General features: G+C 46.9%; 1 protein-coding gene across 2 annotated transcripts; it reads left to right on the top strand.

Annotated features, from left to right (window-relative positions):
- Window positions 1-25497, top strand: KIAA1958 (KIAA1958 ortholog). 2 transcript variants are annotated; one of them, XM_075077314.1, is made up of 5 exons: window positions 1-529; window positions 11045-11144; window positions 18611-18698; window positions 19493-20693; window positions 23841-25497. In XM_075077314.1, exons 3-5 carry the CDS (start codon window positions 18696-18698, stop codon window positions 24686-24688), a joined length of 2052 nt encoding a protein of 683 aa, XP_074933415.1. In that variant the 5' UTR covers window positions 1-529; window positions 11045-11144; window positions 18611-18695; the 3' UTR covers window positions 24689-25497. The 2 variants fall into 2 exon arrangements, with proteins under 2 accessions (XP_074933415.1, XP_074933416.1); XM_075077315.1 differs by lacking the exon at window positions 1-529 and having other exon boundaries at window positions 9475-11144.
- Window positions 25498-26355: the final 858 nt, after the last annotated feature.

Here is a 26355-nt window from a genome sequence, read left to right on the forward strand (position 1 = left end):
GCGCCCTGGTACGCCTCGCGAAGCCTATTGGCTGCAGGCGGGGTGAGGGGAGGAGCAAAGCGCCGGTGCGCGGCGCGATTCGGTAGGCGAAGGGAGACGGCTGGGAGGAGCCATCTTGAGAGCGGGAAGGATGCCGAAATGCCACACGGATCCGCCATCTTGATTGGGGGCAGGGCATGGGATAACCGCATTGGGCGCCATCTTGAATACGGGCAAGGGCTCCAACGTGCACATTGTGTTGTTACCCGCAGCGCGGGCCGGTGCCTGCGGGAGCGGCCCAGCCACCGCCGCCATGTTGGTTACGGGCAGGGAAGCCGCGCGCTCCGGTTCGTTGCCATCTCGAGTAAGGGAGAGCGGGCGCCTCGCCGAAATTAGGTTAATTATTTAGCACTGCCAGTCAGGGGACTTTTAATGGCGCTAGACAGCACCTAGACGTTTTATTTAAGATACAGGATAAAGTCTGTTTAATTGTAGTTAATGTCTTAAGGATAAAGACTACCCAGTGGGTGAGAGAGAGAGAACTTGTGAGGTAAGCCGTAACACCCACCTGCTCTGCTCAGGCATCAGGGTAATATTTTTGCTAAGTTACAGTCCTGGCACCGTGTGCTGACCAAATCAGCTCTTTTTCTGGTCAGGTGGACTTCAGTGGTTAATTAGATAAGCTTGTTTCACTCTTAATGTGTGTCATTGCCTGTAGGCCTTACTTCTGCAGAGATTGAGGTAAAACCCATGGATTTCGTATCTTTGGCGATTTTCAAACCTCTAGAAAATTTCCTTTTCAGGTGCTGGCCCACCTGCAGTAAATTTAAGCCTACTACAATGGACTTCCTTGTGTTAGATACTTTCTGTGGCTCCCTTAAAATGATTGTTGAGCTTGTTCGTGCGCTACAAGTTAAAGGCCTCTAAAAAAAAAATAAGGGAGAAGTGAGTGTCCGTCTGGTTCCTGCTGTAGATGGTGCCGGAGCAGGAACAGGCACACGAGTACCCGGATCCCGATGGAGCCTGGGCAGATCTTGGTATCGTCCCCCCGTCCACAAGGACATTGCTAGTTCCTCTCCACTAACATCGTTCTGCAAAGCTCTTTGCTTCCATAGATGAAATGTGCGTGTCTCTGTTTAAATATAGACAATATTTGCTCACTGGGAATTCTACAAGCAATTACTCATTTTCTTTGCCTCATTTGTCATAACCCTATCCGTTGACTGCAGCACAAGAATTAATTGTCCCAGACCTCGCTACAAGTCCCTTGGGTAGCATTGAATCAAATATCAAATGTCCAGTCCACATTGATCTTGGCTTCATTAGCTGCAACCCTGTTCTGAGGGTTTCTAGGCAACATAATACTGGTCTTACTGTAGAAAGGGTCCTTCGTACCTCACCAGCACACCCACTTTTGACATTTTTGTGAAAACATTTGTACAGTTCTGCCAATCCGCCTCTGTTGTCAGCGGTAAATGGTAAAGCACTAACAGAGATCAGTGCCACTGATGGAAGCACCTGAGCCATGTCAGTGGTACATTCGTGAAGGTTCAGAAAAAGATTTTTAAAATACAGTACAAATGAAGTTCAGAGTCTTGTCCTTGGGCAGTGTTTCTGCTTAATGTCAGGTAACTTTGACAGGTACAGACATGCGTTTTATATTCTCATTTCTTTCTGAAGTGTACACTAGACACGTGAATATGGAAAAAAAAAATTTTAAAGAGAAACTGTCTATTATTTTCTCCCAAACATGTATTACTGTGTTGGTTCCTATGGCCAGATGCCATCTTTTCTCGGAGAGTGGGGCAATGCTCAGATATTTTGGTGGCCAGGACCAGACATCAGCTTACTGCCTCACTCTTGTCACCATTTGTGAAATGCAGGAGCTTCCGTTGAGCTTGGATCTTACCAAGAGCTGGTAACCAATTCCTGTATCTCTGGTTTATTGGGCTCCCCGGCCATTTGGCCCTTGCTCCAGCGGTGTAGTCTAAAATGGAGGAAAAGTATGTTCTTACCTGTTGCTACAGGTGACTAAAGGCCTCATCTGAAACCAAAGTTATTTTACTAGGTGCTGCATATGAAAGGCTCGGCTTCTGCCACAGATAACAGATTTACAACTTAGATGAGGCAAAGAATGGGAAAATAATGGGATTATGCGATCCACTTCTGAGTTGCTGAGCTGAGAGCCAGAGGGATGAAGTGATTCAATCAAAGCAGAGCAGGAATTTAACTCCCATCTCACAAGCCACAGTGCACTTTCTTGAACTACCTCTTCTAAGCTACATTTCCCATGGATGGGGTGTTTCACTTCATCTTCCCTTCAGAATAATCTGTTTTATAAACTGTAAGAAATCCCTCCATAGTAGAGGATGGTACAGAGACAGAATCACTCTTCTTTTTTTAGTATGGGACGTTTCAGTCTACTTGTAGAGAAGTGTACCCTAAAGAAGGGTTCCCTGAATGTGACACACATTTTGAAAAAAAATCAGTCATGCTGGACATTGAACACTAGTAAGAACGATATCTGAATTTCTAGTGGCTGTTGACATTAGTTTATTGTGTGTGCATATATCCCAGCTGCTTTTCAGATACCTTTGGAAAAGCAAACACAGGTGGATGCCATCAAAGAATTATTACTTTTCAAAGACCTCTCCTGTGCAGTTGTGGTCTAGCTGGAAAGACTCTTTGAAAGTTCATGCAAGCTCACTTAGATTTTCCGTAGTTCTAGCAGAAAATGCTGATTATGCAACATTTTATCAAGCATTTTCCGGTAATATTAACAGAAATTTTTTAGACAGCATCTTTTCAGATACTATGGTAGCAAACTAACGATACTATTGGGTAATGCACAGTCTTCCTCTGGGCCAAACAGGAAAATGCATTTAAGAACACAATAATACTGTATACAAAAAAACAGCTGGGAGAAAGACCTGCCTCTGTATATCTTGTTTGTTTTGAAAAAGCAACCCACATGAACGTGGCCATGTGAAAAAAAAAAAAAAAAAGAGGGAGAAGGGAAAAAAATCCGAATCGGCTTCTTTTGTACAATCCAGCAAAACGGTCCCACCCTCCCCTGGCTCCGGTTACTCACTTGTTAGAAAGGCCTTGGCGGGACACACCCAGGTTTTTCTCTTTTTAAGCCCTTCCTGCCTATGTTATCTCTTTGAATTTAATTTACCATGCGGGGAAGAAAAACCCTCTGAAACAAAAAGGACCCTTTTCCTGCCTTTTTTCCTTTGTGTTTTTAAAATAGCTCTGAAGCCTGTACTACACTCACAGGACACTTCTCTACGTAACTGTGTTCTTTTGCAAAGTTTTTTTTCCCCTTCTCCTTCCTCTTCCACCCAACGTTTCTATCAGTGACTTGAAAACAAGAACCCTCCTAAAATATGGTCTGCGTTCAGGAACCCAAATGTTGTGCATGATGGCATAGCCTAGATACTGTTTTTAATGACTGTTGTCACTGCAAGTCCCCCTCCTCCCCCATTATTCACAGCACCCTGCAAGGTCCTAAACCAGGAAACTCATATATAACTTTGCTACTCATCTAGTCCCAATCAAACCTGGGGGGCAGGGGGTGTTTCAAACTCTTTTGCTTCTTTTTGTTGCTTTTATTTATTTTATACTCCTTTCAATTAACGTGGCTGTTCTGTTTAAAAGAGCGTTTGCAGCTTTAGCAACATCTTAGGATGCCAGAACATTCTTTTGTGCATCGTTCACGATGCCACATCACAGCTCTGGAAATGGTTAGTCTAGAGCTAGCAGAGAAGGAACAAACTCACTGCTGCATTTATCAGTCCAACGAAAAGATGCATACGGCTTCCGATCGGCCAGTCGGCTCACACGTGGCTCAGAACTGCTGAGAGCGCTTGGCCCATGATGCAGGGAAGGGAAAGGAGAGGGACAGGAGTGTCACCGGTAGAAGTCATAAGCCACGCGGTCTGAAAGCTGGGGTTACTGGAGGAAGAGGTGTGGGTACGCGGAGGATCGCTGGAGAGCTGGCTATGTTAGTGCCAGCGCTTGGGACAAGTTCATTTCTTACCACAGATTTGTGCTTTTACAAGCCATCTATATCGGTAGGAAAGGGAGTATTTTTTCCACTGATCCTAAGAGTTTGGCAGCATAAAGTATTATCAAAAAGTGTACTAATCGGTAACTGATAAATAAATTGGTTTGGAATTGAGCTTAATATACTTTCAGTATTAAATAGAAGTCAATATTTCTAACCAGCTTACAAATTCCCTAAGCTGGATTTTTGACAGCTGTGCCACCATGGCAATTTAAGGCCTCCCTTCCAGGACAAGCACTTTGCAGGCAAGTACGCCTGCACCAGGAACTTTTATTAGTGTTGCCATCGCACATTCTGATTTTCCGTTTTAACAGGACTGCCAGACTGTATCTACAGGTACTTTTTGTGCTGCAGGTAGTTATATCAACTTAAAATTTTAAGTATAATCACAAGAGCTCACACTTTACATTTTGTTCCTTCTTTCCAATCTGTGGCAAAGTGAGACACTTCTCTGTATGCGTTATTCTGTTGTTATCGGTCCGTGTTATTTCAGAACTTCCCTGTCTTCGATGCTCCTCGCGGATGCTTTTGGGTGACTCATTTCCTGTGAAGGATGAACCAGCCATTTCCTGGCAATTCAAGACAGGACTTTTTTTTTTCCTTCCAGTCTGAGTTGGAGTGGTGTGGATTAATCTATGGTTTGATTGTACCCCCTGCAACTTGCACCAGAACTGCAACTCTTTGCTGCAGCCTTCTCAGAAAATAAACTGTCAGCAAGTGTTGCTTAGGGATTGCGACTTGCCCTGCTTACCTGGGCCATACGCTCTGTGATTTTGGGTGTGGAATTAAAATAATTACAGCGCTACAGATTTAGCAGTGCCATCCTTCCAGTCATTGCAACCCAATTCTTCTCTTAATTCAACCCATTTCAGCTCAGAGTAAAAGGAACGTTAAAAAAAGCACCCTAGGGCAGAGATACTGATCTTACAACACATATCTAAGCCTAGAAATTTGGAATTATCTAACAAGTGCTACCAAGACTGCACATTGGAATTTGAGAAATCCAGGTAATGTCCATAGTGTTTGTGTTAGACACAGGTTACTAGGAGACTGGGTCAGTTTCTGTGTTGATTCTGTGCCCCTAATTCCAGCTCTTTCTTCCAACCTGTGTTTTGATTTCCTGAGCCACTATTTATTCATACTTCACGTTATGATTCTAACTCTTGTGGACAGCTTGCTCCAACAATGCCACCAAGTGAAAACATTGTCCGGCCATCATAACGCCAGCCTGAGGTATCTCAGCTCTCTGGAGCAGCTTTTTACTGCTATTTTTTAAATTATTATTTTAATCTTATTTCCCATGGTTTCTTTTGAATATTTAGATTCATTAGCCTGTCATACATCTGTAATGTTTGGGAAGAAACCCCACACAATAGGGACACTGCCTCTTGAGTCTGAATGTAGCACATGTAGTAGGGATGATCACTGAATAATTCATACCCTTAATGACTTATTCATGCCCCGAAGCTGGATACCTCCTCTGTGACTTTCCATTATCTCGAGGAGAATGCAAGTTCCTGCTCAAGGACACTGATCTGAGGAGTGCCAGCAGCAGCCCCGGTACCAGTGGGGCACGAAGCAGCATGTCTGAGGCAAACGGAGCAGGAGTGCATTAGAAACCACTCCTGTATGATGTTTCTGAAACATTTCTGCTCAGCAACAAATGGGAAACTCCTGCCATTCCGATCCCATAAATACCACCCGTGACACAGAAACTAAAATGCAGGGACATTTTTTGGCAAATTCTTCGCAAAGGAAGGTGGGCGAGCAAGCACGGTAAGCTCTCTTCCACCGGTACACACGTAAAGTGAGATGCCGCGGTCACGATGCAGGATGTTCTGAGCATGGAAAACAGGCCATGACTCCATGATTTGATACCGCAGACCTCATCTTATTCTCCATGACAAATTTCAGTTTTGTTTTCCATTGTAAAGTTACAGATTCTGAGACAATTGATACAAACGCAGCAAGATTGTTTCCTGCCCTCTCAGGAAACCCTGCAGGAAAGCCTGGACAAAGAGCAGCAGTTCAGACTAATCTTCCTGTTTAATGTGGGCTATCAAAAAATACGCCTTTGGTAAAAGTTTGTAAGCCCATGACCTGAGTCTCCTGACCTAGGTGAAGATTTTGCAAGACATTCAAATTCCATCTGTCTAGAAAGTATGAAAGATGATTCCGTGTTTCAGCAGCCTCCAGACCCACAGGCAACACTACCCCTAGCTGGCTGGTATGAAGTTTCCTAATTGTTTATCCTGTAATCCTGACTTCTTTTGTCCTTGGAATAGGCTCTACATCAGCATAATTAAAAATGTCAAACATGCTTGAGAAACTCTCCAAGTTGCTAAAAATGAATGTGAATTTCCTCCCCACAACCCCGCTTCATCTTTCCCTTACCCTGGCCTCCGCTTTACAAAGTGGTCTGTTTCCAGCCCTTCAGCATAGTTTGCATTCCACTGCCAAGAATGAACATTTATTTATACAAACAACCGTCCTTACAAGCACATCTCCCCCTGCTATCCTAGGGCAGGGAAATAAACATAATTTCTGCTCTCTTCTGGAGCTGCAGTTCTACGCTTCTTTTTTTCTTTAGCCGGGCATTTTTTTGCAATGAAAGATTAGTGCAGTTCAGTCGCTTTCCAGTGCCACAAATCTGCTCAGAAATGGACTGGAATGCTCTTTCATTTCCTTACAATGATTTTATTTTACTACCCTCTAATGATGGTGCCAGTTTCCTGATAAACCACTTTGGGGGTCTCGGTGGCTCAGCAAGCAGGTTTTCAAAGAGGTCTCACTCCCGCTGGAACCTTGAGGGCTCTGGGCAGCTCACAGAACCGGAAAGCCCTGGTGCCTGTTTCTCTCCAAAGCACGCCAGTAACCTGGTTTTCCCAGGCCCACTGTCGGGCTGCTGTGTTGTGCTAATTCTGCCAGCAGCACAGCTGACGCCGTAAGCGACGTGAGTGGGAAATGAGGCAGCAGCTACCAGGTGAGCAGCACTGTAACAGACCTGCGTGGAGGGGGCCTGCAGCTCATGCATTATTTCTAAAGCTTCTCCATCACTCACCTGTCGGCTGAGGTATTGTTCACTGAAATGCGAGCTCGTCACCTGTGTCCTCTGCCGTCAGGTTGTCTCCCATTGCATCTGCCATTTAAATGGATATTACACAGATGCTAGATCACTCCAGACAGGGGAGTTTCATAGTCTGAGCGCACTTCATTTAAATGAAAAAGGGGCCCTAAAAGAGATAGATACACACATGCAGAGCATCTAGAAATTCTCCATGAGATGTGTATATCTGCAAGCTGCTCGCTGTCTTCCTGTGAGGACCCCGGATTTTGCTGTGCGTGAGCCAGCTTCCATTTCTCAGTTGATACTACTGTTTGCAGTTAAGAGTAATATTTAGATTTATAATGTTTACAATTACCTCCAGCAGCAAATAAGATAAAGTGGTTTTGTTGAGAACGCTCTTACTTGCATTTCTAAAGCAACCTTCTAAGAAATGAAGCATTTAAGTAGTTTCTGAAGGATCCAGGGGAATACCTTTTAAAAAAATAACAGCACGATGATATTTTAGCATATAGTCCCAGCGCTGTCTTTCTAGGAGGAAAACACAGACAGCTTCTTTAACTATATTGCCAAACCGAAGTCAATGAACTACTGCAAGTGAGCAAATTAGGAATTTTTTGTGACTGCTTTCCATGAATCATTACTGAGTATTTTATAGACCTTACTGCTTTCTTAGTAAGTTGACTGTTGCAAAGTTTGCAAAGATATATTTACTTTTGCCTCAATATAAGGTGTCAATCTTTTTCTTCTTTACTGTGATGCACAACAAGGGGCTGACGTCCTTTAAGAATATCCCTGTAACATGCCCGGGTATGTACTCGGGGCTAAACAGATATTGCTCTATTCAGGAAGAGGAGCATAATTATAATTAGGCCTGGCACTGATTAGCTCATACAATAACATCACAACTAATATATAGGAGAGAAAAGCCTCGCGTTGAACGTGCACCTGGCAACATACCAGTACCTCCTCCTCACTAGGCTCCCATTCCGAGCAGGATTTATTCTAATCTTGCAGGCTATAATGTGCATGCCTGCAGCACACAAAATGCATCCTTCCTGGCTTCTTCGCGTGGCTTTTTAGTAGTTTTCATTAACGTCTATCAGCGAATGTACTGGTAGAAATTTCAGTGACATTTGCAGAGGTGTCCTGTTATCTGAAGGTATATGCACGCACAGAGGCATACCTAAGTGTACATGTGTGTATACAGCACAGAACTGGCGAGGTGCGTTCCTCGGTATTTGAGTGTGCAATACCCTGATTGGTGCAGTAATTCCCTCGGAGGTAAGGGAGAAACAAGTGACCCCAAAAAGGGCATGACGTAGCACAAGGACAGAAACGCAGAGACGTACCAGCTCTGTGTTGGAACTGGCTCTCCCCCTTCCTGAGTACTTATTTTTGATGTCACGCATGCAGTTCATAGGTGCTTCAGCAACGCAGCTGAATTAAAGTCCTTGGTTCCATGTTGATCCAAGAACAAGTATGTCCAAATACATCTGAGAAAGTAAGAGGACTGTCACACCAAACCGCTGCGTGCCTGCCATGAGGCCCGCATTGTCATACAGGCTAATAAAGACATCATTTTCCCAGGGCTTCAGCTCTATTAAACACAAAGCTCCAAATGATTTCCTACTTGGATCAAAGATGTGTTTGTTCCAGTGCCACTTAAGTTTAAAAGGCAATACTGGGAATGAATGAAATCTCCCCAGTGGCAGCTGCTGAGGTTCAATTGGTTTGTCAGTGCCATAATTATGCAGCGGACGTCTTCTGTTTGCTGGCCCATATGTTCCTGAAGGATGTTATGCAATGGAAACAGTGCAGGGAAGCCTTGCTCACGAAGCTAAGGGCCTTTCGCTTTTGTGGTATGAAGACTTGCTTGTGTTTCAGATGGCGAAAATGTTAAGAAATCTCACGTTCTGATTCCAGACTTAAAAACGGAGTTGCTCTTATTTGATCAGACTAGATGGAAGTGTATGAAAAGAAAGTGGCCTGCATCCAGCATCCTACAACTGGTGTTTTAATGTGGAGACTGACCACTTCTAAATATTATTTATATAGTTACAGCTGGCCTCTGGAAGCGAGCACTCCCCTCGGCTAACCTGAGGAGCTGTCACTGATCAGTGGCAGGGTTTGGTGTGACCCCCGGTGCTAAGAATAAATGTGGCTCCTTGTCCAGCCAGCCACCGCTGCACAGCCCGTCCACCTCTTCCCCGCAGCACTTCTCACCTTTGTAGGTTAGGCTCTGGATGCCGATAAGAACTGTCTGCTCATTAAACAGCCATCTCCTTGTCTAGTAGATTGTACACCAAGTTTTCTGTGTAACAGACACGAGTGTGTGGTAGGAACTCCAGGGTATTAAATTAAGCATTGAAAGAACATTAAGACATGAACCTGCAAAATGTGAAGTCAGGGAGAATTGGGAGCACTCAAGATCTCAGTTGCCAAAGGAACAAAAGAAACACAATATCCTTTCAAATGTTTAATATTTAATTTGGTAAGGTGCTCAGACACTAGGGCAGCAAATGCAGAGGGCGATGACAGAGAGCACCGTGCAAGGGGTGGTTTACGTCAGCCACGGGGCCCTGATGGGTGGCCAAAACTCAGAGGCACAAAAGGCTCCTTGTTTGCAGAACTGTCAGCTTTGTGCACAGCTACCTGGTCTGCACGCACCCCGTGCATTTTCTAAACACCGTTTAATTCATATGTGTTCTTGGTGAAAACAGCATCAACATTGTACAAAAGAGACTCCAAACCATTTGGGCTTGTTAGAACAGGAAGAGCCAGCGGCACGTCTCACGTGCTGGAGACCTGTCCCTGACTGGCTCCCTGCTATTCATGTGCTGCAGGCACCAAAAGCCACCAGGAGGATTTTAATAAACCGAAACAGTCTTCTTACAGAACTAAGTTTAACTCAGAGGGGCATCTTCAACTAAATTTTCTTGCTTTAAGGTCCAGACTTAAAAAAATATATAAGTGATACTTCATTGAGAAAATACTTTCATACTGTGAGTTGACCAGTTACTTCTGCAACAGCTTAGAAGCCAGCTAGCAAGATTCTTCCGTCTTGTGTCATGAGGACTTAAGTACACATGTGGTCACCGAAGGAACAAAAAGGATTTGATGTAAACAGAGCAGCACGGCTGTGGCTGTGACCCAGCCTCTAATGGCCAGGCCTGCGCTCCAGCGAGCCTGGCCATGCACAGATAGCTATTCTGAGGTACCCGTTTAGGCGTCGGGCTGCCAGCAGCCCAGGTGATTTTCTAAGAAGCATTGACTGATGCCGTAGTCATCTGAGAGCGTCTGCTGGAAGATCCAGTAAGAGACAGCTGGGTTTGTGGTGAAGGCTTGGAGAAAGTTTCCAAAGTGTATTTTCAGAAGTGCCTTTTATGCTCTCAGGGCAATTTCAGCAGAGAACTCCAGATCCAAACCCACTGTTGGCTCGAGTTGTGCTTGAAATCTGTAGAGTGGGCTTAATTGTTTGATCTTGCTCACTCTTTGGAAAGCATGTTATCACTGCTGTAGGACAAAGGCTGGCAACCTCTTATGGATACTATGCCAGAGTGTGCTTTTCTTTTCCAAAGTAGCAGCTAGGTGTGCCAATGCTGGGTTTTGCTGCCTCTCCAAGAGGCAAGGTGCCATCCATCTGTGGTGTTTTTCATCTGTGAGGCTCTCAGCTCCTGCTGAATGCAGCACTCGAAGTGGGAGACAGTAACTGGAAGGCACTGCCTCTTACTGGTGCCTCTCCAGATACTGCCGATTCCAGCTCCTGCCCTCAAGCATGCCATTCAGAACCTATAAAAACTGAGTGCGGGCTCAGTGCTCACGGCAGGGCCTTTTGCTTATTGTTTCCATCCCACACAAGAGCTCTTCACATTGCCTTAATATCACTTTTCCAAATAACTAATACCTTCTCCCCCTCCCTCGTTTCCTAGGCTTCCCTGTCCCCTCGCTGCCAGTGAGATTCTTGTCCTTCTACAGCCTGCTCTGCTCCATGGGAGGCTTCCTGAAGCATCTTGCCTGACCTTGGAGGAGGTAAGGGAGAGAGTGGCACTTCAAAACAAGGACAATAATAGAAAACTAAATAGGAGCAAAGGCTCCACAGCTGCTGATATCCCATCAGCACGGCCAGATAGCCTGAACTAATGAATTTGCCTGCGCCAGAAAGCTTGGGTGCTGCTTGGTAAGATGTGTTTGGTGAGGGACAGGCACCTTTCCTTTACATGGGCACCGCGCCCTGGGCTCCCCTGGGCTCTCCCCATGCCAGCTGTGGGCACCTGCGTCTGCCTGAGAGACCCCAGCGGAGACTGTAAAAAGTAACCCCACACAGAGGGAACTTTCCCTCCTCTGTGCGCCAACAAAGTTAATTCTTCTACCTCCAGGAGCCATTTACCATCACATCCTCAGCAAACCTTCATAATGCTTGAGATGTAAAAATGAGAGCTAGCTCTTTGCCTGCTGCTAGCGAGACTGGCTTCTGCATACGCCCCCAGGCTGAGTCACCGCGGATTTAAAGCGCCTCTAAAAAGGTGAAATCCTCAAGCCTGGGAATGAGTTGAGGTGTCAGTTGTTAAAATTGTTCCATGTTGTAAAAAGTATGTTACTACGTCTCATCGTGAGCAACTACCTCTAATTACAAGTCACGGATTCACCACAAACACTATTTAATAACAAATTTCTACCGCATTTCACCCAGAGCGTGTTACGAAGTGACACATCACCCCGGTTTGTGGATAGGTAACGCGTGATGCAGAGCAGAAGGAAAGAGTGCTCTGGCTCAGATCAGAGGAATGGATGCTAGGCCCCGACTCGCAGTTCAGCCCTTGAAACTCTGCACGATGTGTCCTCCGGCTTACAGCACGGGTTATTGCATCTTGGTTTAGCAGATGGTAGGAAAAATGGTGCGTGCCACACTACGATTTTAGTTAAACTTTAAAAGGCTGCTCAGAAATATATAAAACTGCAATAAACACTTTGACAATAAAACTAAACCAGTAAGATTTGCAACTTCCCCTTAGGAAACTCCCAAGCGGGATGTTAATTTTTGCTGTTTGATATTAAATAAATCATAAGCAGAACAGAAATCTAAAGAACTAAAGATACAGTAACACCCTTATCCCTGCTCCGAGGACTGCAAATGGAGAAGTTTCCGTACTTGGCTAAGCAGCGTTACCGGTCAGCATTTTTATGCTGTATTTTTAGCAGCGAGATAGCAAGTTTCCCATAAAGTTGGTGCATCAAGAGGTCAGTAAATCCACGCCGAGAGCTTTGCGCTCCATTTTTGCCGTTTTCTTTCTGTGGAGCCCCAGGTGCAAAGGTTCCCCGGCAGGAACAAGGAAGCGCGCTGGGATGGAGCCCGCGCCCTCGGGGTACGCGTCGGCGGACCTTGACCCTGCGCGAAGAGCAGCGGCGGCGCAGCGCCGGGCCGGGGGCTGCGGCGGGGGCCGGGGGCTGCGGCGGGGGCCGGGCTGTGCCGGGGACCGGGCGCCGAGGCAGGGCTGCGGAGGGCGAGCGAACGCCGCCGCGGGCCACCGCCGGCCCACGGCGGGCGAGGGCCCGGGCGGGGCGGCCACGCGTGGCCGGCGGCCGAGCACCCTCTGCCGGGGAGCGGCGGGCGGGAGCGGCGCCGGCCCCGGGGCCAGCCCCCGGGGGAGAGAACCGGGGAGGGAGCCAAGCTCTGCATCGCTCCCGTCTTCTTTTTGAGCCTGCTGCAGTCAAACGCCACAGAACTGTGAGGATTTAAAGTGATTTTCTAGGAGGAGATGGCGATGTTCGCCCGGGCCTGGCGGAGCTTGCGCTTTATGAAAAACGCCACAAATAGCGAGAGAAGCGATTAAGAGAGTAGCAAACGCTCCTGCAAACGCCTTCTAGCCGACAGACGTCTTCTTCCATTAATTAAGGGAAAGAAGATCATTTTAATACAAATGGCTGCTGGGGAACAAAGTATGTTCCCACAGTCAGTTCTGTGCTGATACCATCATATACTCTTCCGTAGCGCAGGACTGAAAGTAAAAAATCCCAGGGAAAGTAAGGCAGCCTGCATACAGAATTGACGAGAAAGTAACAGCCCGCTCTCGCCTGGCGGCACTAACCCCAAGTGCGAAGCTGCTCACGAAGGGCAGCCTTAACAGGGTAACTGACGCAGTTACCATCGGCGTTGGAGCATCTTCTGCCCAAGTAACACATCTGCCCTTCGCTAATTTCAGCTTTCCCACTTCTTCCTGGCAAAATAAAATATTAGGACCTATTTATAGAAGTTCACAGTTTTACTTTTTTTTTTCCTTTATTACAGCTGGTTTTAGTGGTTGATTACTGTTTGTTGGACCAGGTGATCCTTTGCCAGCTGGCTGCGGCTTTTATTAGCTCTTTTAAGAAGACTTGATTTAGAGCTTACAGTTACAAGGACAGCGGCTCTGCAACGCAGACCGTCAAGAGAAGAGATAATTAGGACTCATGAAAAAAATTGTGTCCGACTCTTTGAACAAAAACGCTCTTGTTTAAGGAATGCGGTGCTGTAGGCTAATGTTTAACAGCAGTCTCCCTTCTCTCGCTCAGAGCCTGTGCGTGCAGTTAGACCCTGCCCTCCATCAGATATGCTGGATATTATTTTCTGGGAGCACCTCTCAAAATGGAGGAATGCTGCCCTGTAGCAAGTACAGAATGTATCTCAGGAATTGTATTTCTGCAAGTAGGCAGGAGGCACTGGTGGAAGGTCGTGGTGAAGCAGGAAGAGAGCTGAAGAGGTGCTGAGAAGGCTCTTGTACAGGGGAGGGGGAGGAGAGAAACAAACATTGCAGAGAACAGGAAAAACGATGTGCTGGGAAATGATTAATCTGCCCCAAAGGCCCTTGCTGAGAAGTGGTGGGACAAGCTCAATGATTTTTGGCAGCCATGAGCTACTTCTGCTCCGCTCTCAACTCCCGCCTTGCGACCAGATGTGTTTAAGTACAGCTTCATCCCACTCCTGCCCCAGACACCACGTCCCCCCGTCAGTGTCCCTCACCCCGTTCCTGGCAGCTCTCTGGCAATGTGCCCCCTCCTATATGTGCATTTTATGGCCATCCCATGGCCCTCTACCACCACTGAGTGTTTCCCAAGTGAGCGGGAGCACACAATCCACGCCAGGGGAAGGGGGCGGGAGTCCAGTTTAAGAATTGCTGTTCTGTATCCTGTTGTTTTCCAACCGGGATTGTTCCAGTTTCCTGCACTGTCTTATCTGGAGCTGAAAAGCCAAAGCTCTCATATTTACTTGCTTTGTACGTGTCTCAGGTTTCTAATCTGTGAAATAGATGTTATAAGACTTAAGAGAAACGTAGCTAGGGCTGTTACAGGGTGGAGGGACAGGAACAGAGCAGTTAAAGGGGTTTCAGTGCCTATACAATTAGTGCCTTTATTTAGTTATCCTGCTTGCATAAGCCTGTGTGTGCCACAGAGGGTTTTGGAGGACCTCCAGCATACCATAGTGTTGCAGAGTCCACTGAAGTGTAAAAAGAGTAAGATACAGATGTTTACATTCTCAGGTGATTCCAGGTACCTGTGTTTGACAGACCTTACAAGGGAATTGTTTTCAGAAAGAGCCGAGTACGGCTTTTTTCCCCCCAAGGACTCAAACTAGACACAGAAAAGTCTTCAAAGAGAAGAAGCATTTCAATACTTGTAGTTGGCCTTGAGTTTTAAGAGCTCCACTGAAATGCTGTAGGCTTCTTTGAAATTACTTGGTCACGTTTTCTTGAATACAGAGGTAAAATAAGCATATACTGTGCTGACTTCTTGAAAGCGCACTACGTAGATCAGACGCATGAGAAAGCAGAATCTTGTAGATTTTTTTTTTAAAACTTTTTTCCTCTCGTGAGCATGAATTCACGTCACTATAGGTTATATCAGTGCACTAATTTCCATATGGATTAAAAAAAAATTAAAACGTTTACCGTACAACTCTGGAATGTCCTGTTTATCTGCACAAAGGTGTGGGTCCTGCACACACAGTGGCCGTTATCAGATGGGAGCCTCTCCTGGAAAGATAATTAAAACACTGCCTCACTCACAGCCATGCAGATACTGAACCAGACGCAAGGTTTCAAAACAGAACCCTCCCCCTCAGGGATCCTGGCTTTGTTGGAAGCAGGTAAAAATTGTGGCAATGGTCAAGATGGATTTTTGTTAATTGAAGAGACAAGAAGTATGGCAGTTCAGCTGTTGTGGGTAAACACATATTTCATTTTTTTCTGCTCAGTTGTAACTGTAAATTCAGACTCATTGCACTTGACAGTTTCTTTGGAGATACTCTCAACTGATGTAAATATGAGAGCAGGAGTGGGCTGAAGAAGCATCCTTAGCTGATAACCAGAGCCTTTATTTGGAACTAAATATCAAGAGAAAAAAAGGCTTTTTTTTTGAAAGAGATCAGGAAAAGGAAGACGTGTGCTTGGAGATAAGGAGAGATAAAAGCATTCCATTTAAAGATGCCCGTGATAGAAATCAAGATGTTCATCTGCCAAGTCAGTAATTTCATGGCCTTATGACCATGCAGAGTTTCCGTTTCTGTCACCTTTTCCTACGCTAACTGTAAGCTCCAAGTTATTGGCATGAAAAGTTACTTTTAGCTGTCCAAGCAGCTCAGCCCTGTAGGGAGGAATTACACAGGTTGAACCTGAAGATAAAACTCTCCTTGACTTCAGAAGGGGAAAAACTTTCATGTTCAGCTTTCTGAGGCACAGCGAGGCCCAGGAACAGGCTGTGAACTCCCTGTCCTTGGGAGGTTTGAAGATGGGTTGGACAAACACCTCTCAGGAGAAGTATGGGCAGAGCTCATTTTTCTGTGAGGAAAGGGGACAGCTGAAATGGCCGTTTGAGGTGACTTCCAACCCTGTTTTCTGTGATTCATTAGGAGTGAGATCACAGTGACAGTAGATCCTATACAACATCTAGATTAAGAGAGCTCAAAATGCTTTTGCAGCTTTAAAGCAGGATTTTTTTGTCTGTTTTTTGTTTAAAGCAAGCAGCGGATTTCAGTTAGAAAATGCTTTGAAAATCCTAGCTCTGCATCTTTCACAAGCTAGCACATGCAAACAGCAAAGCATTCTCGGCTAAAATTATCCGTACTATCATTAGAAAGCCATAAGAAGGAACATATGGGTTGATACTAGCGTAAGGGCAGAAGGGCCCTGCAGAGCCGTGCCGCTGTGCAGCGGTTTCAGCCCCACGGAACGGGAGCGGTTCGTTCCCCGTTGGGAGGTACAGCTGGCACGCTGCAAGACGTTTGACCCGTGCTTCAGTCTGAAAGGGACGTTTAGTTCCCTGCCCTGTCTCTGAGGTTACAGAAGGCTCTTCTTGCATGCTTTGGTCCTGTTTGTTCCCTTTCCTCTAAGGGTTGAGCTTTGCCTAACTACCGAATGCTTGTTAATTGTTCTACAGATATTTGTCATTGCAGTCACTGCCCCTGCCTCGCTCAGGCAACGGAGAGGCTGCCTTGTGCTGGGCAGCGGGGAAGCCCACACCACTTCCACGGCTTCCCCCCCTCCCCTTCCTGCTTGGAACAGTTAAACTTTTGCCCGAAGATTTTGCATGCTTACTCACTTAGGCTTTGCATCCAGCAAAGCACGTTTAGCTTTGGCATCAGCGGACCGAAGCATCCACTTAAAGTTAAGCACGTGGGCAAGCGCCTGGCCAGCTGCAGCCTTGGAACTCTGCAGCCTGTTACTCTGCAGCCTCTCGGTTCCTGCAAGTTTGGAACTGCCAGAGCAGGGCACTTGCGAACACCCTTCCGGAGGGCTCCTCCTCAGCACGGGAGCTTGGCCAAGTGGCAGGCTCACAACCGCCGGGTTTTGGTTGGGTTTGGTTGTTCTCAGCCCTGCTCTGGAGGCCCCGGCTGCTGGGTGGTGAGGGTGGGGGCGTGGGAAGGGGGTCGACAGTTGCCCCCACCCACAGCCAGCCAGGCGCCTTCGGGTGCCCCTGGGTCCCCTCAGGCCAGCCCTGCTGGCAGTGAGGGGGTTTGGGTTAGGGCAGGTGGCCTTGGGGAACCCCAGGTGACCCTGTCCTGGTCCCAGGCTAGAGAGGGTGAGGGTAAGGGCCTTCCACTGCGTGGTTTCCACATCCCCCCCTCATGCCACGGATGCTGGCCAAGCCCTGCAGCAGCCACCGCTCTTCACCCTGCACATGGGGCTGGCGGTCCCCCTGGGCAGCCTGGCCAGTCACGCTCTGCATCCCTTCCTCCGGGCAGGGCTCCGCAGCCTCACCCGTCCGTCCTCGCCCTGCGCCTCACGTGGAGCCGATGAGCACGGCCGGGGGAGGTAGGGTACTAAGGGCACAGCCCCTGCCTCGGATGCTGGTGCACAACAGGGCTTCTGCAGCACGGCAGCTTCCTCTGCACCGACAGGCCCTCCTGCCGTTTAACTGGCATTCTCATGAAATAAATCCCTGCAGACACACACTGCATTCACGGATTACAGAGCAGCCCTACATCTGTCAGCTGGGATGGGCTTCTCCCAACAGCTTCTCCCTGCAGCTTGCTCCAAGAATAGGAGTGTGCAGAGCAGGAGACCCGGAGGCTCGAGCTCACGCACCCGTGAGGACGTGTACTGGGCTGTCCGCATGTGCATGCTCACCTTCAAAGCCAACAAGGGCCTGTTCTCGCCGGGAAGCCCCATCACATTTAGGCCAGAGCTGCTCAAAGAACCAGTTTAGACAAGATTCCTGTGTCCAGTGTTCTCAGTCTGGCATCTTTTACCACCACTACATGCACAGCTTTTAATTAATAATAGAGTAAGACGCCTGCAGCAAAGACTGCCATTATGAACTGTAAATGCCTGAGGTATCAGTCCCATAGTGTCATCAGGCTTCTCGGCTCTCTTGCAACATGTACGTTGACGATCAGTTATGTGACTGATTGTTCTTCTCTAACGTGTTACACAGAAATGATGATGGCTTTCTAGGCTGCTGCACAGAATGTTTCAAAATAGATGGGAGAACTTCAGATTTAGTCTCTAGCAAATATTAGTTACATATACAAATAATTCTTTAGTTAGGAAACTTCCTCTTCTTTTTACTATTTGAAAAGTCAGATAATGTCAGAATCCGAACTAGCTTCACCATTTCTGGTACTTCTGTTTCTGCAGTTCACTCTATTTGGAGAGGTAAAGATTGCTAACCACAGCCTGCATTCAGGGTGCCAGGGCTGAAAGGAACATGTTGCAGAGTCTGGGGTTTAAAATTCTATTTTCAATGTTTATATTCAGTTTCAACTTTGATTGGTAAGCTGTACAGGCTAATTCTGCAAATATTTACACAAGAGAAGCTTTCTATATATAGTTGGTTCGAGCTCAATGGGAGCTCACCTTAATGAAGGCATATGTTCTGCAGCAGCATTTATTTTGGACTGAGCATTGAAAAACTTAGTTGCATCTGCTAGCCAGATTTTATATATATAAAACATATATATATGTAGGTATGTATGTATATAGACATGCACACACAGACACACACACATATGATTATTATTTTAGGTTCTGAGAGAGAAGAAAGAATATTTGAAGAATCACTTACTGATCTCCACCTGAGAGAAGGCTCAGTGAGACAGAAAACAGCAGCATGGTGAGTATTCTTTTATAGCATAAATGACACCGTACAAAATTGTTTCTAACAGAATCAATTAGAGCATTAAAAATTGTAGGTTTTTTTAAAAGCAAGTTTTAGGTATGTGGATGCAAGGTCCAGTTTTTACTTTCTGAAAGGCATCCCACGAACAACTTCTTTATATATCCAATTTCCCGTTGATGCAAGGAGCGCTACTATTTTGGCAGATGAAAGCAGCATGAGGCCTGTTGGCCCTGGGGAGGTGGGAGGCTGAGGAGCTGAATCCTGACACTTTCCCTTGTTATTTTCCCCAAGTGGGTGCAGAATTGGCCATGGGTACGAGCTTGCTCAGATCACAGGACTCAGATTTGCAAACAGAGCACTACACTTCAGCAAGTTACCCTTCCACTAGCTGAGCTGTGGTCACTGCTGGGGTGGTTCAGTGAGAGCGTTAATCGCAGTTATGCTGTGGATTTGGAACACACGTAAACAGCTGCTGTGTCTCAGCTGAGGTATGATAAATTCTTAAGCTGAGCTACTTGATCAGGACTCAGAGCCCATAGGTACACATATACCTATAATAAATTCTTAATTCCAGGATCATGCCCACAAACTACCCTCCATGTCTTCCAAGTGGACAAATTTATTTATTTATTTTAAAGAATGAACAAATTGATTTTTTAAGAAGAATCATTAGACGAATCACTGACTACAGTTATTTCTCTGTTGAGGCGGGGCTAGAAACCGTCCCCAGGACTGCTATTTTATACACATCCTCCTTCACTTAACTCATCTCCAACACGTCTTTACAGAACGAGAGTGTCACTGATGGAAGGTGCAGCAATGCCAGTTCACTTCGCATGGATCTCTCCAATCTTGTGACCTGGGCGCACACTCACGGGACCATCTGCAACCAAATCCCAGCCTTGGAAACTGTGCAGAACACGGGTCATCCCAGCAAGGACAATTCTGTTCTGTGGATGTGTGGAGTTGGACATGCGTATCACTGGCAGTGTGGAAAATTATTTGTCAGAAGCAGAGAGGAGAATGAAGCTGTAGAAAAGAGAAAGAGGGTAGTATCTTCTGAGCCTTCATCGAGGGAAGCCAATTTAGATGAGAAGAGGTTCAGGATGACCCCATCTTTTGAGAGGGCTAAAGCAGATGCTGTTAGCGCAGGGCCATGCAGCAGATCTCCAGGGGTCACTCAGCAGAAAGATGACACAGTCTACATAATACATAATGAACCTTCACCCCAAGGAAATCGAAAAAATAGCAAATCCACAAAGTCACGCATTGCAGCAGAGCAGCATTTGTCAATATCTGGTGGTGAAGTCAAAACTGACAGACATAAGGTGAAGCTAGAAAGCAACGAAGATCTACAAATCATCTCTGATGAAGAACAGTGTATATCAGATGAAGACAACCAAGGAGACAGAACCAACCAGAATGTTCTGCCAGAATCACCAATTACAGATGTAACTGCTGAGGTAGGTTTGCAAATGCATCACAACCAGAAGACAGCATTTAACAGGGCGACAGCCACCCGAACAGCTGGCTTTGCCCCCGCAGGAAGCCCGCCCGTAACTCTTGCCTGTGTTCTGAAGTCCCCTGACAGCAAGCGCGAGAGCCTGGACAGCAGCTTCTTGAGGTTCGGCCCTTTTAATCCTGCGAGGGCCGTGACTGAAACTTCTAGAGCAAGAAATTCCCCTGGGCCAACAATACCAAAAGAACATTTAAAATCTGTTCCCGTCTCCAACACTGAAGCCAAGGCCCAACTTGAGTCACCCGCCTCTGTGACATTCTTTGAGTTTGAAGCCACTGTAGGTGTCCAGCAGCAGCTCCAGCTGAGCCCTCCCGAGCACGGCACTCCAGGAACGGGCCCGAGTGGGAACGCTACTGAAAACCCCGTTGAGGAGGGTGAACCGTCGGGATCCGGGCATGTACCTCATCTTGCAGCCTCATTGACCCCAGAGAGCAAGAACAGAGACAGTCCACCTGCATCTTCGAACAAAAGTAAGAGTCTGGAGTTTTATTCCTGGAGGGCCTTGGGGGTGTGCGGGCGCGTTCTGTTAATCATGTCCCCAAAATATTAAAGGCAGGTGAGTTCATATAGATGCTGCAATACAGATTTTGGCAGCTAAGTAAATGCCTCTGATTTGGGGCACTCTGTTTCCACTAAAAGGGACCAAAAAGGTTCCTACCATAAGCAATCAGCACTTCAATAGGTAACGCCTTCACTGAGGTATCCAAATGCGTACTTGGCTGCGGCCCAGCCTTAACTACCCAGTTTGAATACTTTGGTCTTTCATTTTACTCCCTATCACCACATAGTATGTTGGCGGTACTTAAGAGAGAGTCCCTGTGAGAAACTGGAGCCAGAGATGGGAACTTGGGTCTCAAGAGAAGAAAACAAGAGGAAGTAACTTTTAAAGCAGTGAAACAGAGAAATTGTGGCTGAAACTCTGGCTGCACCAAAATCAATAGCAAAAATCCCAGCGATTGCAATGGGAGCAAAGCTTCAATCCCGCATATTAAACTACATGAGCTAAACAAATCGCTTTAGTCATTTTAAGTATTTTAAGATTTTGATACACGCTGTCCTTGGAATTCTACTGGAGTGAGGAGAGTTATAATTGCTCAAACATTAACTTGCAAGATTACTAGGGAGCTTTTAACACCAAGGCTAAGCCATGCACAGAGCATATTCTAAATAGCTCCGTATCATAAGAATATGCTGTTTGACAAAGATTTTAGAAGCCTAGTTTGCGGCTGTTTTAATCCTGCTATAACGCAAACACTGTCCACACAAGAAGGAACAGCTGACATACAGTGTGTGGACATGGCCAAAGTTATGCTAGTCTTTTGCAAGTGGTGGGGAAGCTGTCAATGAAATAGGTTTACTTGATTTATTAAATGATCATATTTTTTGATAGATGTGTGTAATACACTGGAGCCTTAATGCCAGGCACATATATATTATTTAATCTAATGATTAAACACCTCAAATAAAATGCAAATGTCCAGATTTTTAAAGATGTTATAGTAAAGCCACAAAATTTGCCTCTATAATGGTTTGAGTGCCTGCAGGTGCTATTTCACATTAATACCAAGTAAACTGCTGTCTAGTCAGTTCTATGGTTTTGCCTGCTTGTATCGAGGTGTAAACATTGAGGCAGATTTTAAAAATACAATTCAAAAGGTAAGAGTATATGTTTTCCACCCAGTGGCTTAATGCCTTGGCTCTGTCTAACTGAGAAGCAGCCCCCAACAGCGCGTGCCTTGCTTCCACACGCTCGGTGTGAGAATCCCATTCCCTATTGCCCGACCGCTGCTCTCTCCCGCAGTCACAGTCCAGCCCCACGGCCCCGTCCGTGGCACACCAGGCACCCAGCCTGGCAGAGCTGCCCCGTGGCCATGCAGGATGGCTCCTCTGGCTGCGGGGCAGGGCTGTAACCACTGTGCTGCCCCCGTCCCACCCCGAATACCTGTCCCGCTGCACCAGGCAGTTGGACCTAATCTCAGCTAGCCGTAGCGTTAAAGAGCAGCAGCCCACTGCAGTGTTCTGCAGCGCAGGGGACCGGACAACGTCCTTCAAAGGAAAAGGGAGTAGTAGTTTGGGGTTTGTCTGTAACGCAACGAGGGTGCACTTACATATAAAGCAATAACAGCGTTCCTGAATAGACTCGGGGTTACAGACATCCATGTTGCGTACGGAGCCACAACTGCACGAACTGGCACAGTTGGTTTTTGTGAATGTAATTGGACTATTTTTGTAACTGACAACATATATCATCAGAAGGGACGGGGAATTCATCTGGGAGTGTCTGCGTAGTAGCTGTTTCCGCCAAGATAAATGCTTGTGGCTCAAGCGAGGCCTCTGCATGTATTGATTTACAAGCCATTCATCTCATCACATAGAGCAGTCAGTAACAAAACAAGCAGAATCCCAACACAGCAGCACAGGGATCAGTAGGAGCCACCTCAGTCCAGCCACAGCATTTTAAGATAACAACTAAGCATGTGTAAAACAACTCTGTGCAAGAAGGGGAATCTCTAGGTGTTGGCTCTAGAATCCTTTTCAACCTACCCCTCTTCAGCCCTGGAAAAGTCACAGGCGAGCAGATGGAGCTTTTCAGCAATCCAAAGAATTAATTTCTCATGCTACATCAAACTAGGTAGATGTGGTATTGCCATAGCAACTTGAGAGAGAACCCAACTGGAATCCTGGCAATCCTTTAAAAACAAAACAAAACAAAAAACCCAAAAAACCCCCCCAACAAACCAACTTTTACTTATCCTTTTGTTCTCCCTCACTGTCTACCCTTAACTTTTGGTTAATGCTTTTATTTCACAGTGAGAGTTCTCCTGCCTGAAGAGATTTTTGTAAAGCAGAATGCTTTGAAATATATTTTGCATACTGCAAACTAAATTGCACAGCACTTTGAACATATGAAATGGAAGCTACTTAGTCCTGAGGCAGATCACAAGATCCATGTAGAGGCCAGCTCTCATCTACTTTAGCAGAGCAGAGTCTGGCCCCTGCAGTCGCCATAAAACAAGTGCCAGAGTAGATGCAAATTAATGACAGTACCTCAAGCCCATTCGGGTTGCTTGGGCTCCTTAGCCAGCGCTGCAGGCTCGGGACCGCAGCCGCTGGTTACACGGCTGGTCCCGCGAGTGGGACCCTACGAGCACACTCAGGGTCGGCTCCAAAAGCAGCCAAAGGAAGTTCAATGCCAGGCCAAGGCACCAGCGACAGGTCCCGTCTCCAGTCCTACGTTACTGTCTGAGAAGGCTGTAGGACTTACACCGATGCTTTCCACATGTGCACCCCACCATGAGGCTCAGTGATTAAACCTCATTAGGAACTCATTCCCTCCCATTTAAACATAATTCCTAAATAAAGGCTCACCAGCCAGGCGAGAAAGACCGAGAAAGGAGGCAGCCCTTTCCCTGTGGAGGCTGGCGCTGCCAGGTGGTGCTGGCTGGCTTGTTGAGGACACAGATCTAAACCAGAGCTTTAAAGGAAGGGGTGTGTGACAGTCCCTAGGACTCTGAGTTACTCTTAGAAGGCAGGTGAACATTATTCTGCGTCTCCTCGTATTTCACTGATCTCCTTGTAAGTTCTCGCTGACCACAGAGCTGTGTCTTCTCTTTCAGATGTGTTGAAGAAGTGGGAGAAAAAGAGAAGACGTAACGCTGGCGATATAAAGATTTTCAAGGACTGGCTGGTTTTACATTGTCCTTCCGAAACGCACGAGATCTATAAGCTGCCACCCAAAGACCTCGATAATTACCTGGCCTTGTTCTACACTTCTGCAAAGAGACAGAACGGCACAGATTTTTCCGCCAGTTCGTTGCACTTCTTTCAGAGCAGCATAGAGAGATACCTCAAGGATCACAACTACGAGTACAGCGTGGTTAAAGGGCTGGAATTCAAAGCGTCTCAGGAAGCCTTGAAACTGAAGTACCAGCACCTATCTCAAAAAGAGAGAGAGGGAGAGTGGCGTATTCTGGAGAACCTGACAGATGAAGAAGTGGAAAATCTTCGTAAGAAGGGACTTTTAAGTAAGATGCACCCTCAGGGCTTTTTGCACCTCATGCTGACAAATATCATTAGGGGGTTTGGGGCAAGTACACACAGTCGGAGCCATAATCTGTACTGGGGACAGCTTGTGCTGAGAAAGAATGAGGGGGAGCTGGAGTACTTGGGGTGGAAGAATGATCTGAGCGCAGAGGTAAATACAGGGGAGTCGGGTCCCTGTCTCTTTGCCAGGCCTGACCACCCAGATAACTGTCCAGTCGCAGATTATAAGGAGTACGCTAAGAGGAGGCCGCTGGATATGCTTCATGACTACGATCCGCTTTATCTAGCGCCCAAGCCTCTGTGCTCCATATGGGACCAAATATGGTACTGCAGAAAGTCACTGACAAAAGCCAAAATGGAAAAGATCTTGAAAGTTATTATCCACCAAGTCAAAGGACCTCTAAAGAAGTCCAAGAAATAAAGGTATCCGTTTAGTTTCCGCTGTGCCACTTTTTGGTAGGAGTACATTTCAAAGAAGCCTTTGAAAGGCTGAAGTGGCAATATGTAGCGTAGCCCGAGGAGAGCATCCTTCTCGTCACCTTAGAACACCTTAGAACACCTTAGAACATAAGTCATCTACCAATTCGCATCACCTTAGCTTCCAGGTTAAGTGAAAAACTTCTATTGTTCTTTCCATTAATGGAATTGATAATTCAGTAAGTTAAATATTAAAATCTTGGGTTTCCCATTTGTAAGACAAGTTAATACTCTATTATTAATGGGATGATAAAACAGCTGGTGTTAACAGGGAGAGGGCTCAGCAGCTGGATAGCTTGGCTACGAGTTTGAGCTGCCCTCATATTTAGGGAAGCTGATGCCTGTAAACAGCATTCGGTCTGTCGGGTAAGCCGATCGTAGAAAGGCAAGTAACCGAGTCAGTTCTGGGCTGGAAGGAGAATGGCGACGCGCTGTGTTTGCCAGCTGCTGATCCGTACCTCATGGGGATGCTCTCAACAAGGTCTATGTCATTTTGCTTAGTGAAAGAGTTGTAGGTTTAAGAAGTTGTGACCGTGTTTTAAAAAGTTATTTAAAATGGCTGGCAGCGTTGAAAGGTTTTATGGCCAGCGATTCCCCAGAGCGCTGGCCATAGCTACATACGCGCACTTCGGTAGGCACAGTCAACTTTTTGTCATCTGTTCAAGTACTGTTCAGTCAATGTATTGTCTTACGGCCCGGTCGAGTTGTTGGGTTGAGTTGGTGACATAACCTAATAAAAGAATGTTCACTCAGTCCGGTTTGGCTGGGCTGTTCGTCTGTTCTGCAGAGGCGAGGCCAGGAACCCCAAACCAGCAGGTAACGGCTTCCCGAAGCGCCAGCGCGTTCGCTTCTCGTGCTCGGGTTTCTCCTGCTCGGAGCCTGTCGTTACTCCGCGCTAAGCTGACCCCGAGGAGGATCTGGGCTGCTTGAAATGCCACATTCCTGGTTTCTTAACGAGGTCTTTGGGGCCAAACCCTTTGCCAGCATTGGTCCCGTTCAAGCAACATTTAATATCACCAAATAACTTAGAGATGTTTAAAGAGCCATAAAAAAGACAAACTCACTTACTCAAATGCCCAGGGGGCCTCTTCCAGCCCTCCTCGTGCTGTGGAGCGCAGACGGCAGCACGGCTGCTGCAGCCATCGCAGAAGGACCTGTCCGTGCCCAGGGCGAGCCCAGCCACAGCTCTGTGCCCGCAGCGGAGAGCCAGAGCTCAGCCTTCCCTGCCCAGTTGGGCTTTACCAAAGATAACGACCAGATGAGGCTCTTCTTTCCTCTGTGCTGATGTATTTAGTCCACACCCCAAAGCTTGTTAGTGAAAGGCTGCTGCCTTAACAAGCGGGTGGCACGATCAGCCAGCAGCCCTCGCCTCGCCCTGCCTCCCGGTGCTCTGGCACCGCCGGGCCGAGCCACGAGCGGGGCTGCGGCGCCGCGCCGGGCTCAGGGCCTTTGCCATGTGGGCACGGCAAGAGGGAGCAGGATTCGGTAGTGCTGAGGCTCCGGGGGCGGCAGGCGTGCCCAAGGGGAGCCCGAGGAGGGCGAGCGGTCGTCCCGCCGCTGACGTGCTGCGCTCCCGAGGCCGCGCGCTGCTCGTCGGGGCGAGCCACTTGC

Source organism: Phalacrocorax aristotelis, chromosome W, assembly GCF_949628215.1.
Source record: "Phalacrocorax aristotelis chromosome W, bGulAri2.1, whole genome shotgun sequence".
Lineage (NCBI taxonomy): Eukaryota > Metazoa > Chordata > Aves > Suliformes > Phalacrocoracidae > Phalacrocorax > Phalacrocorax aristotelis.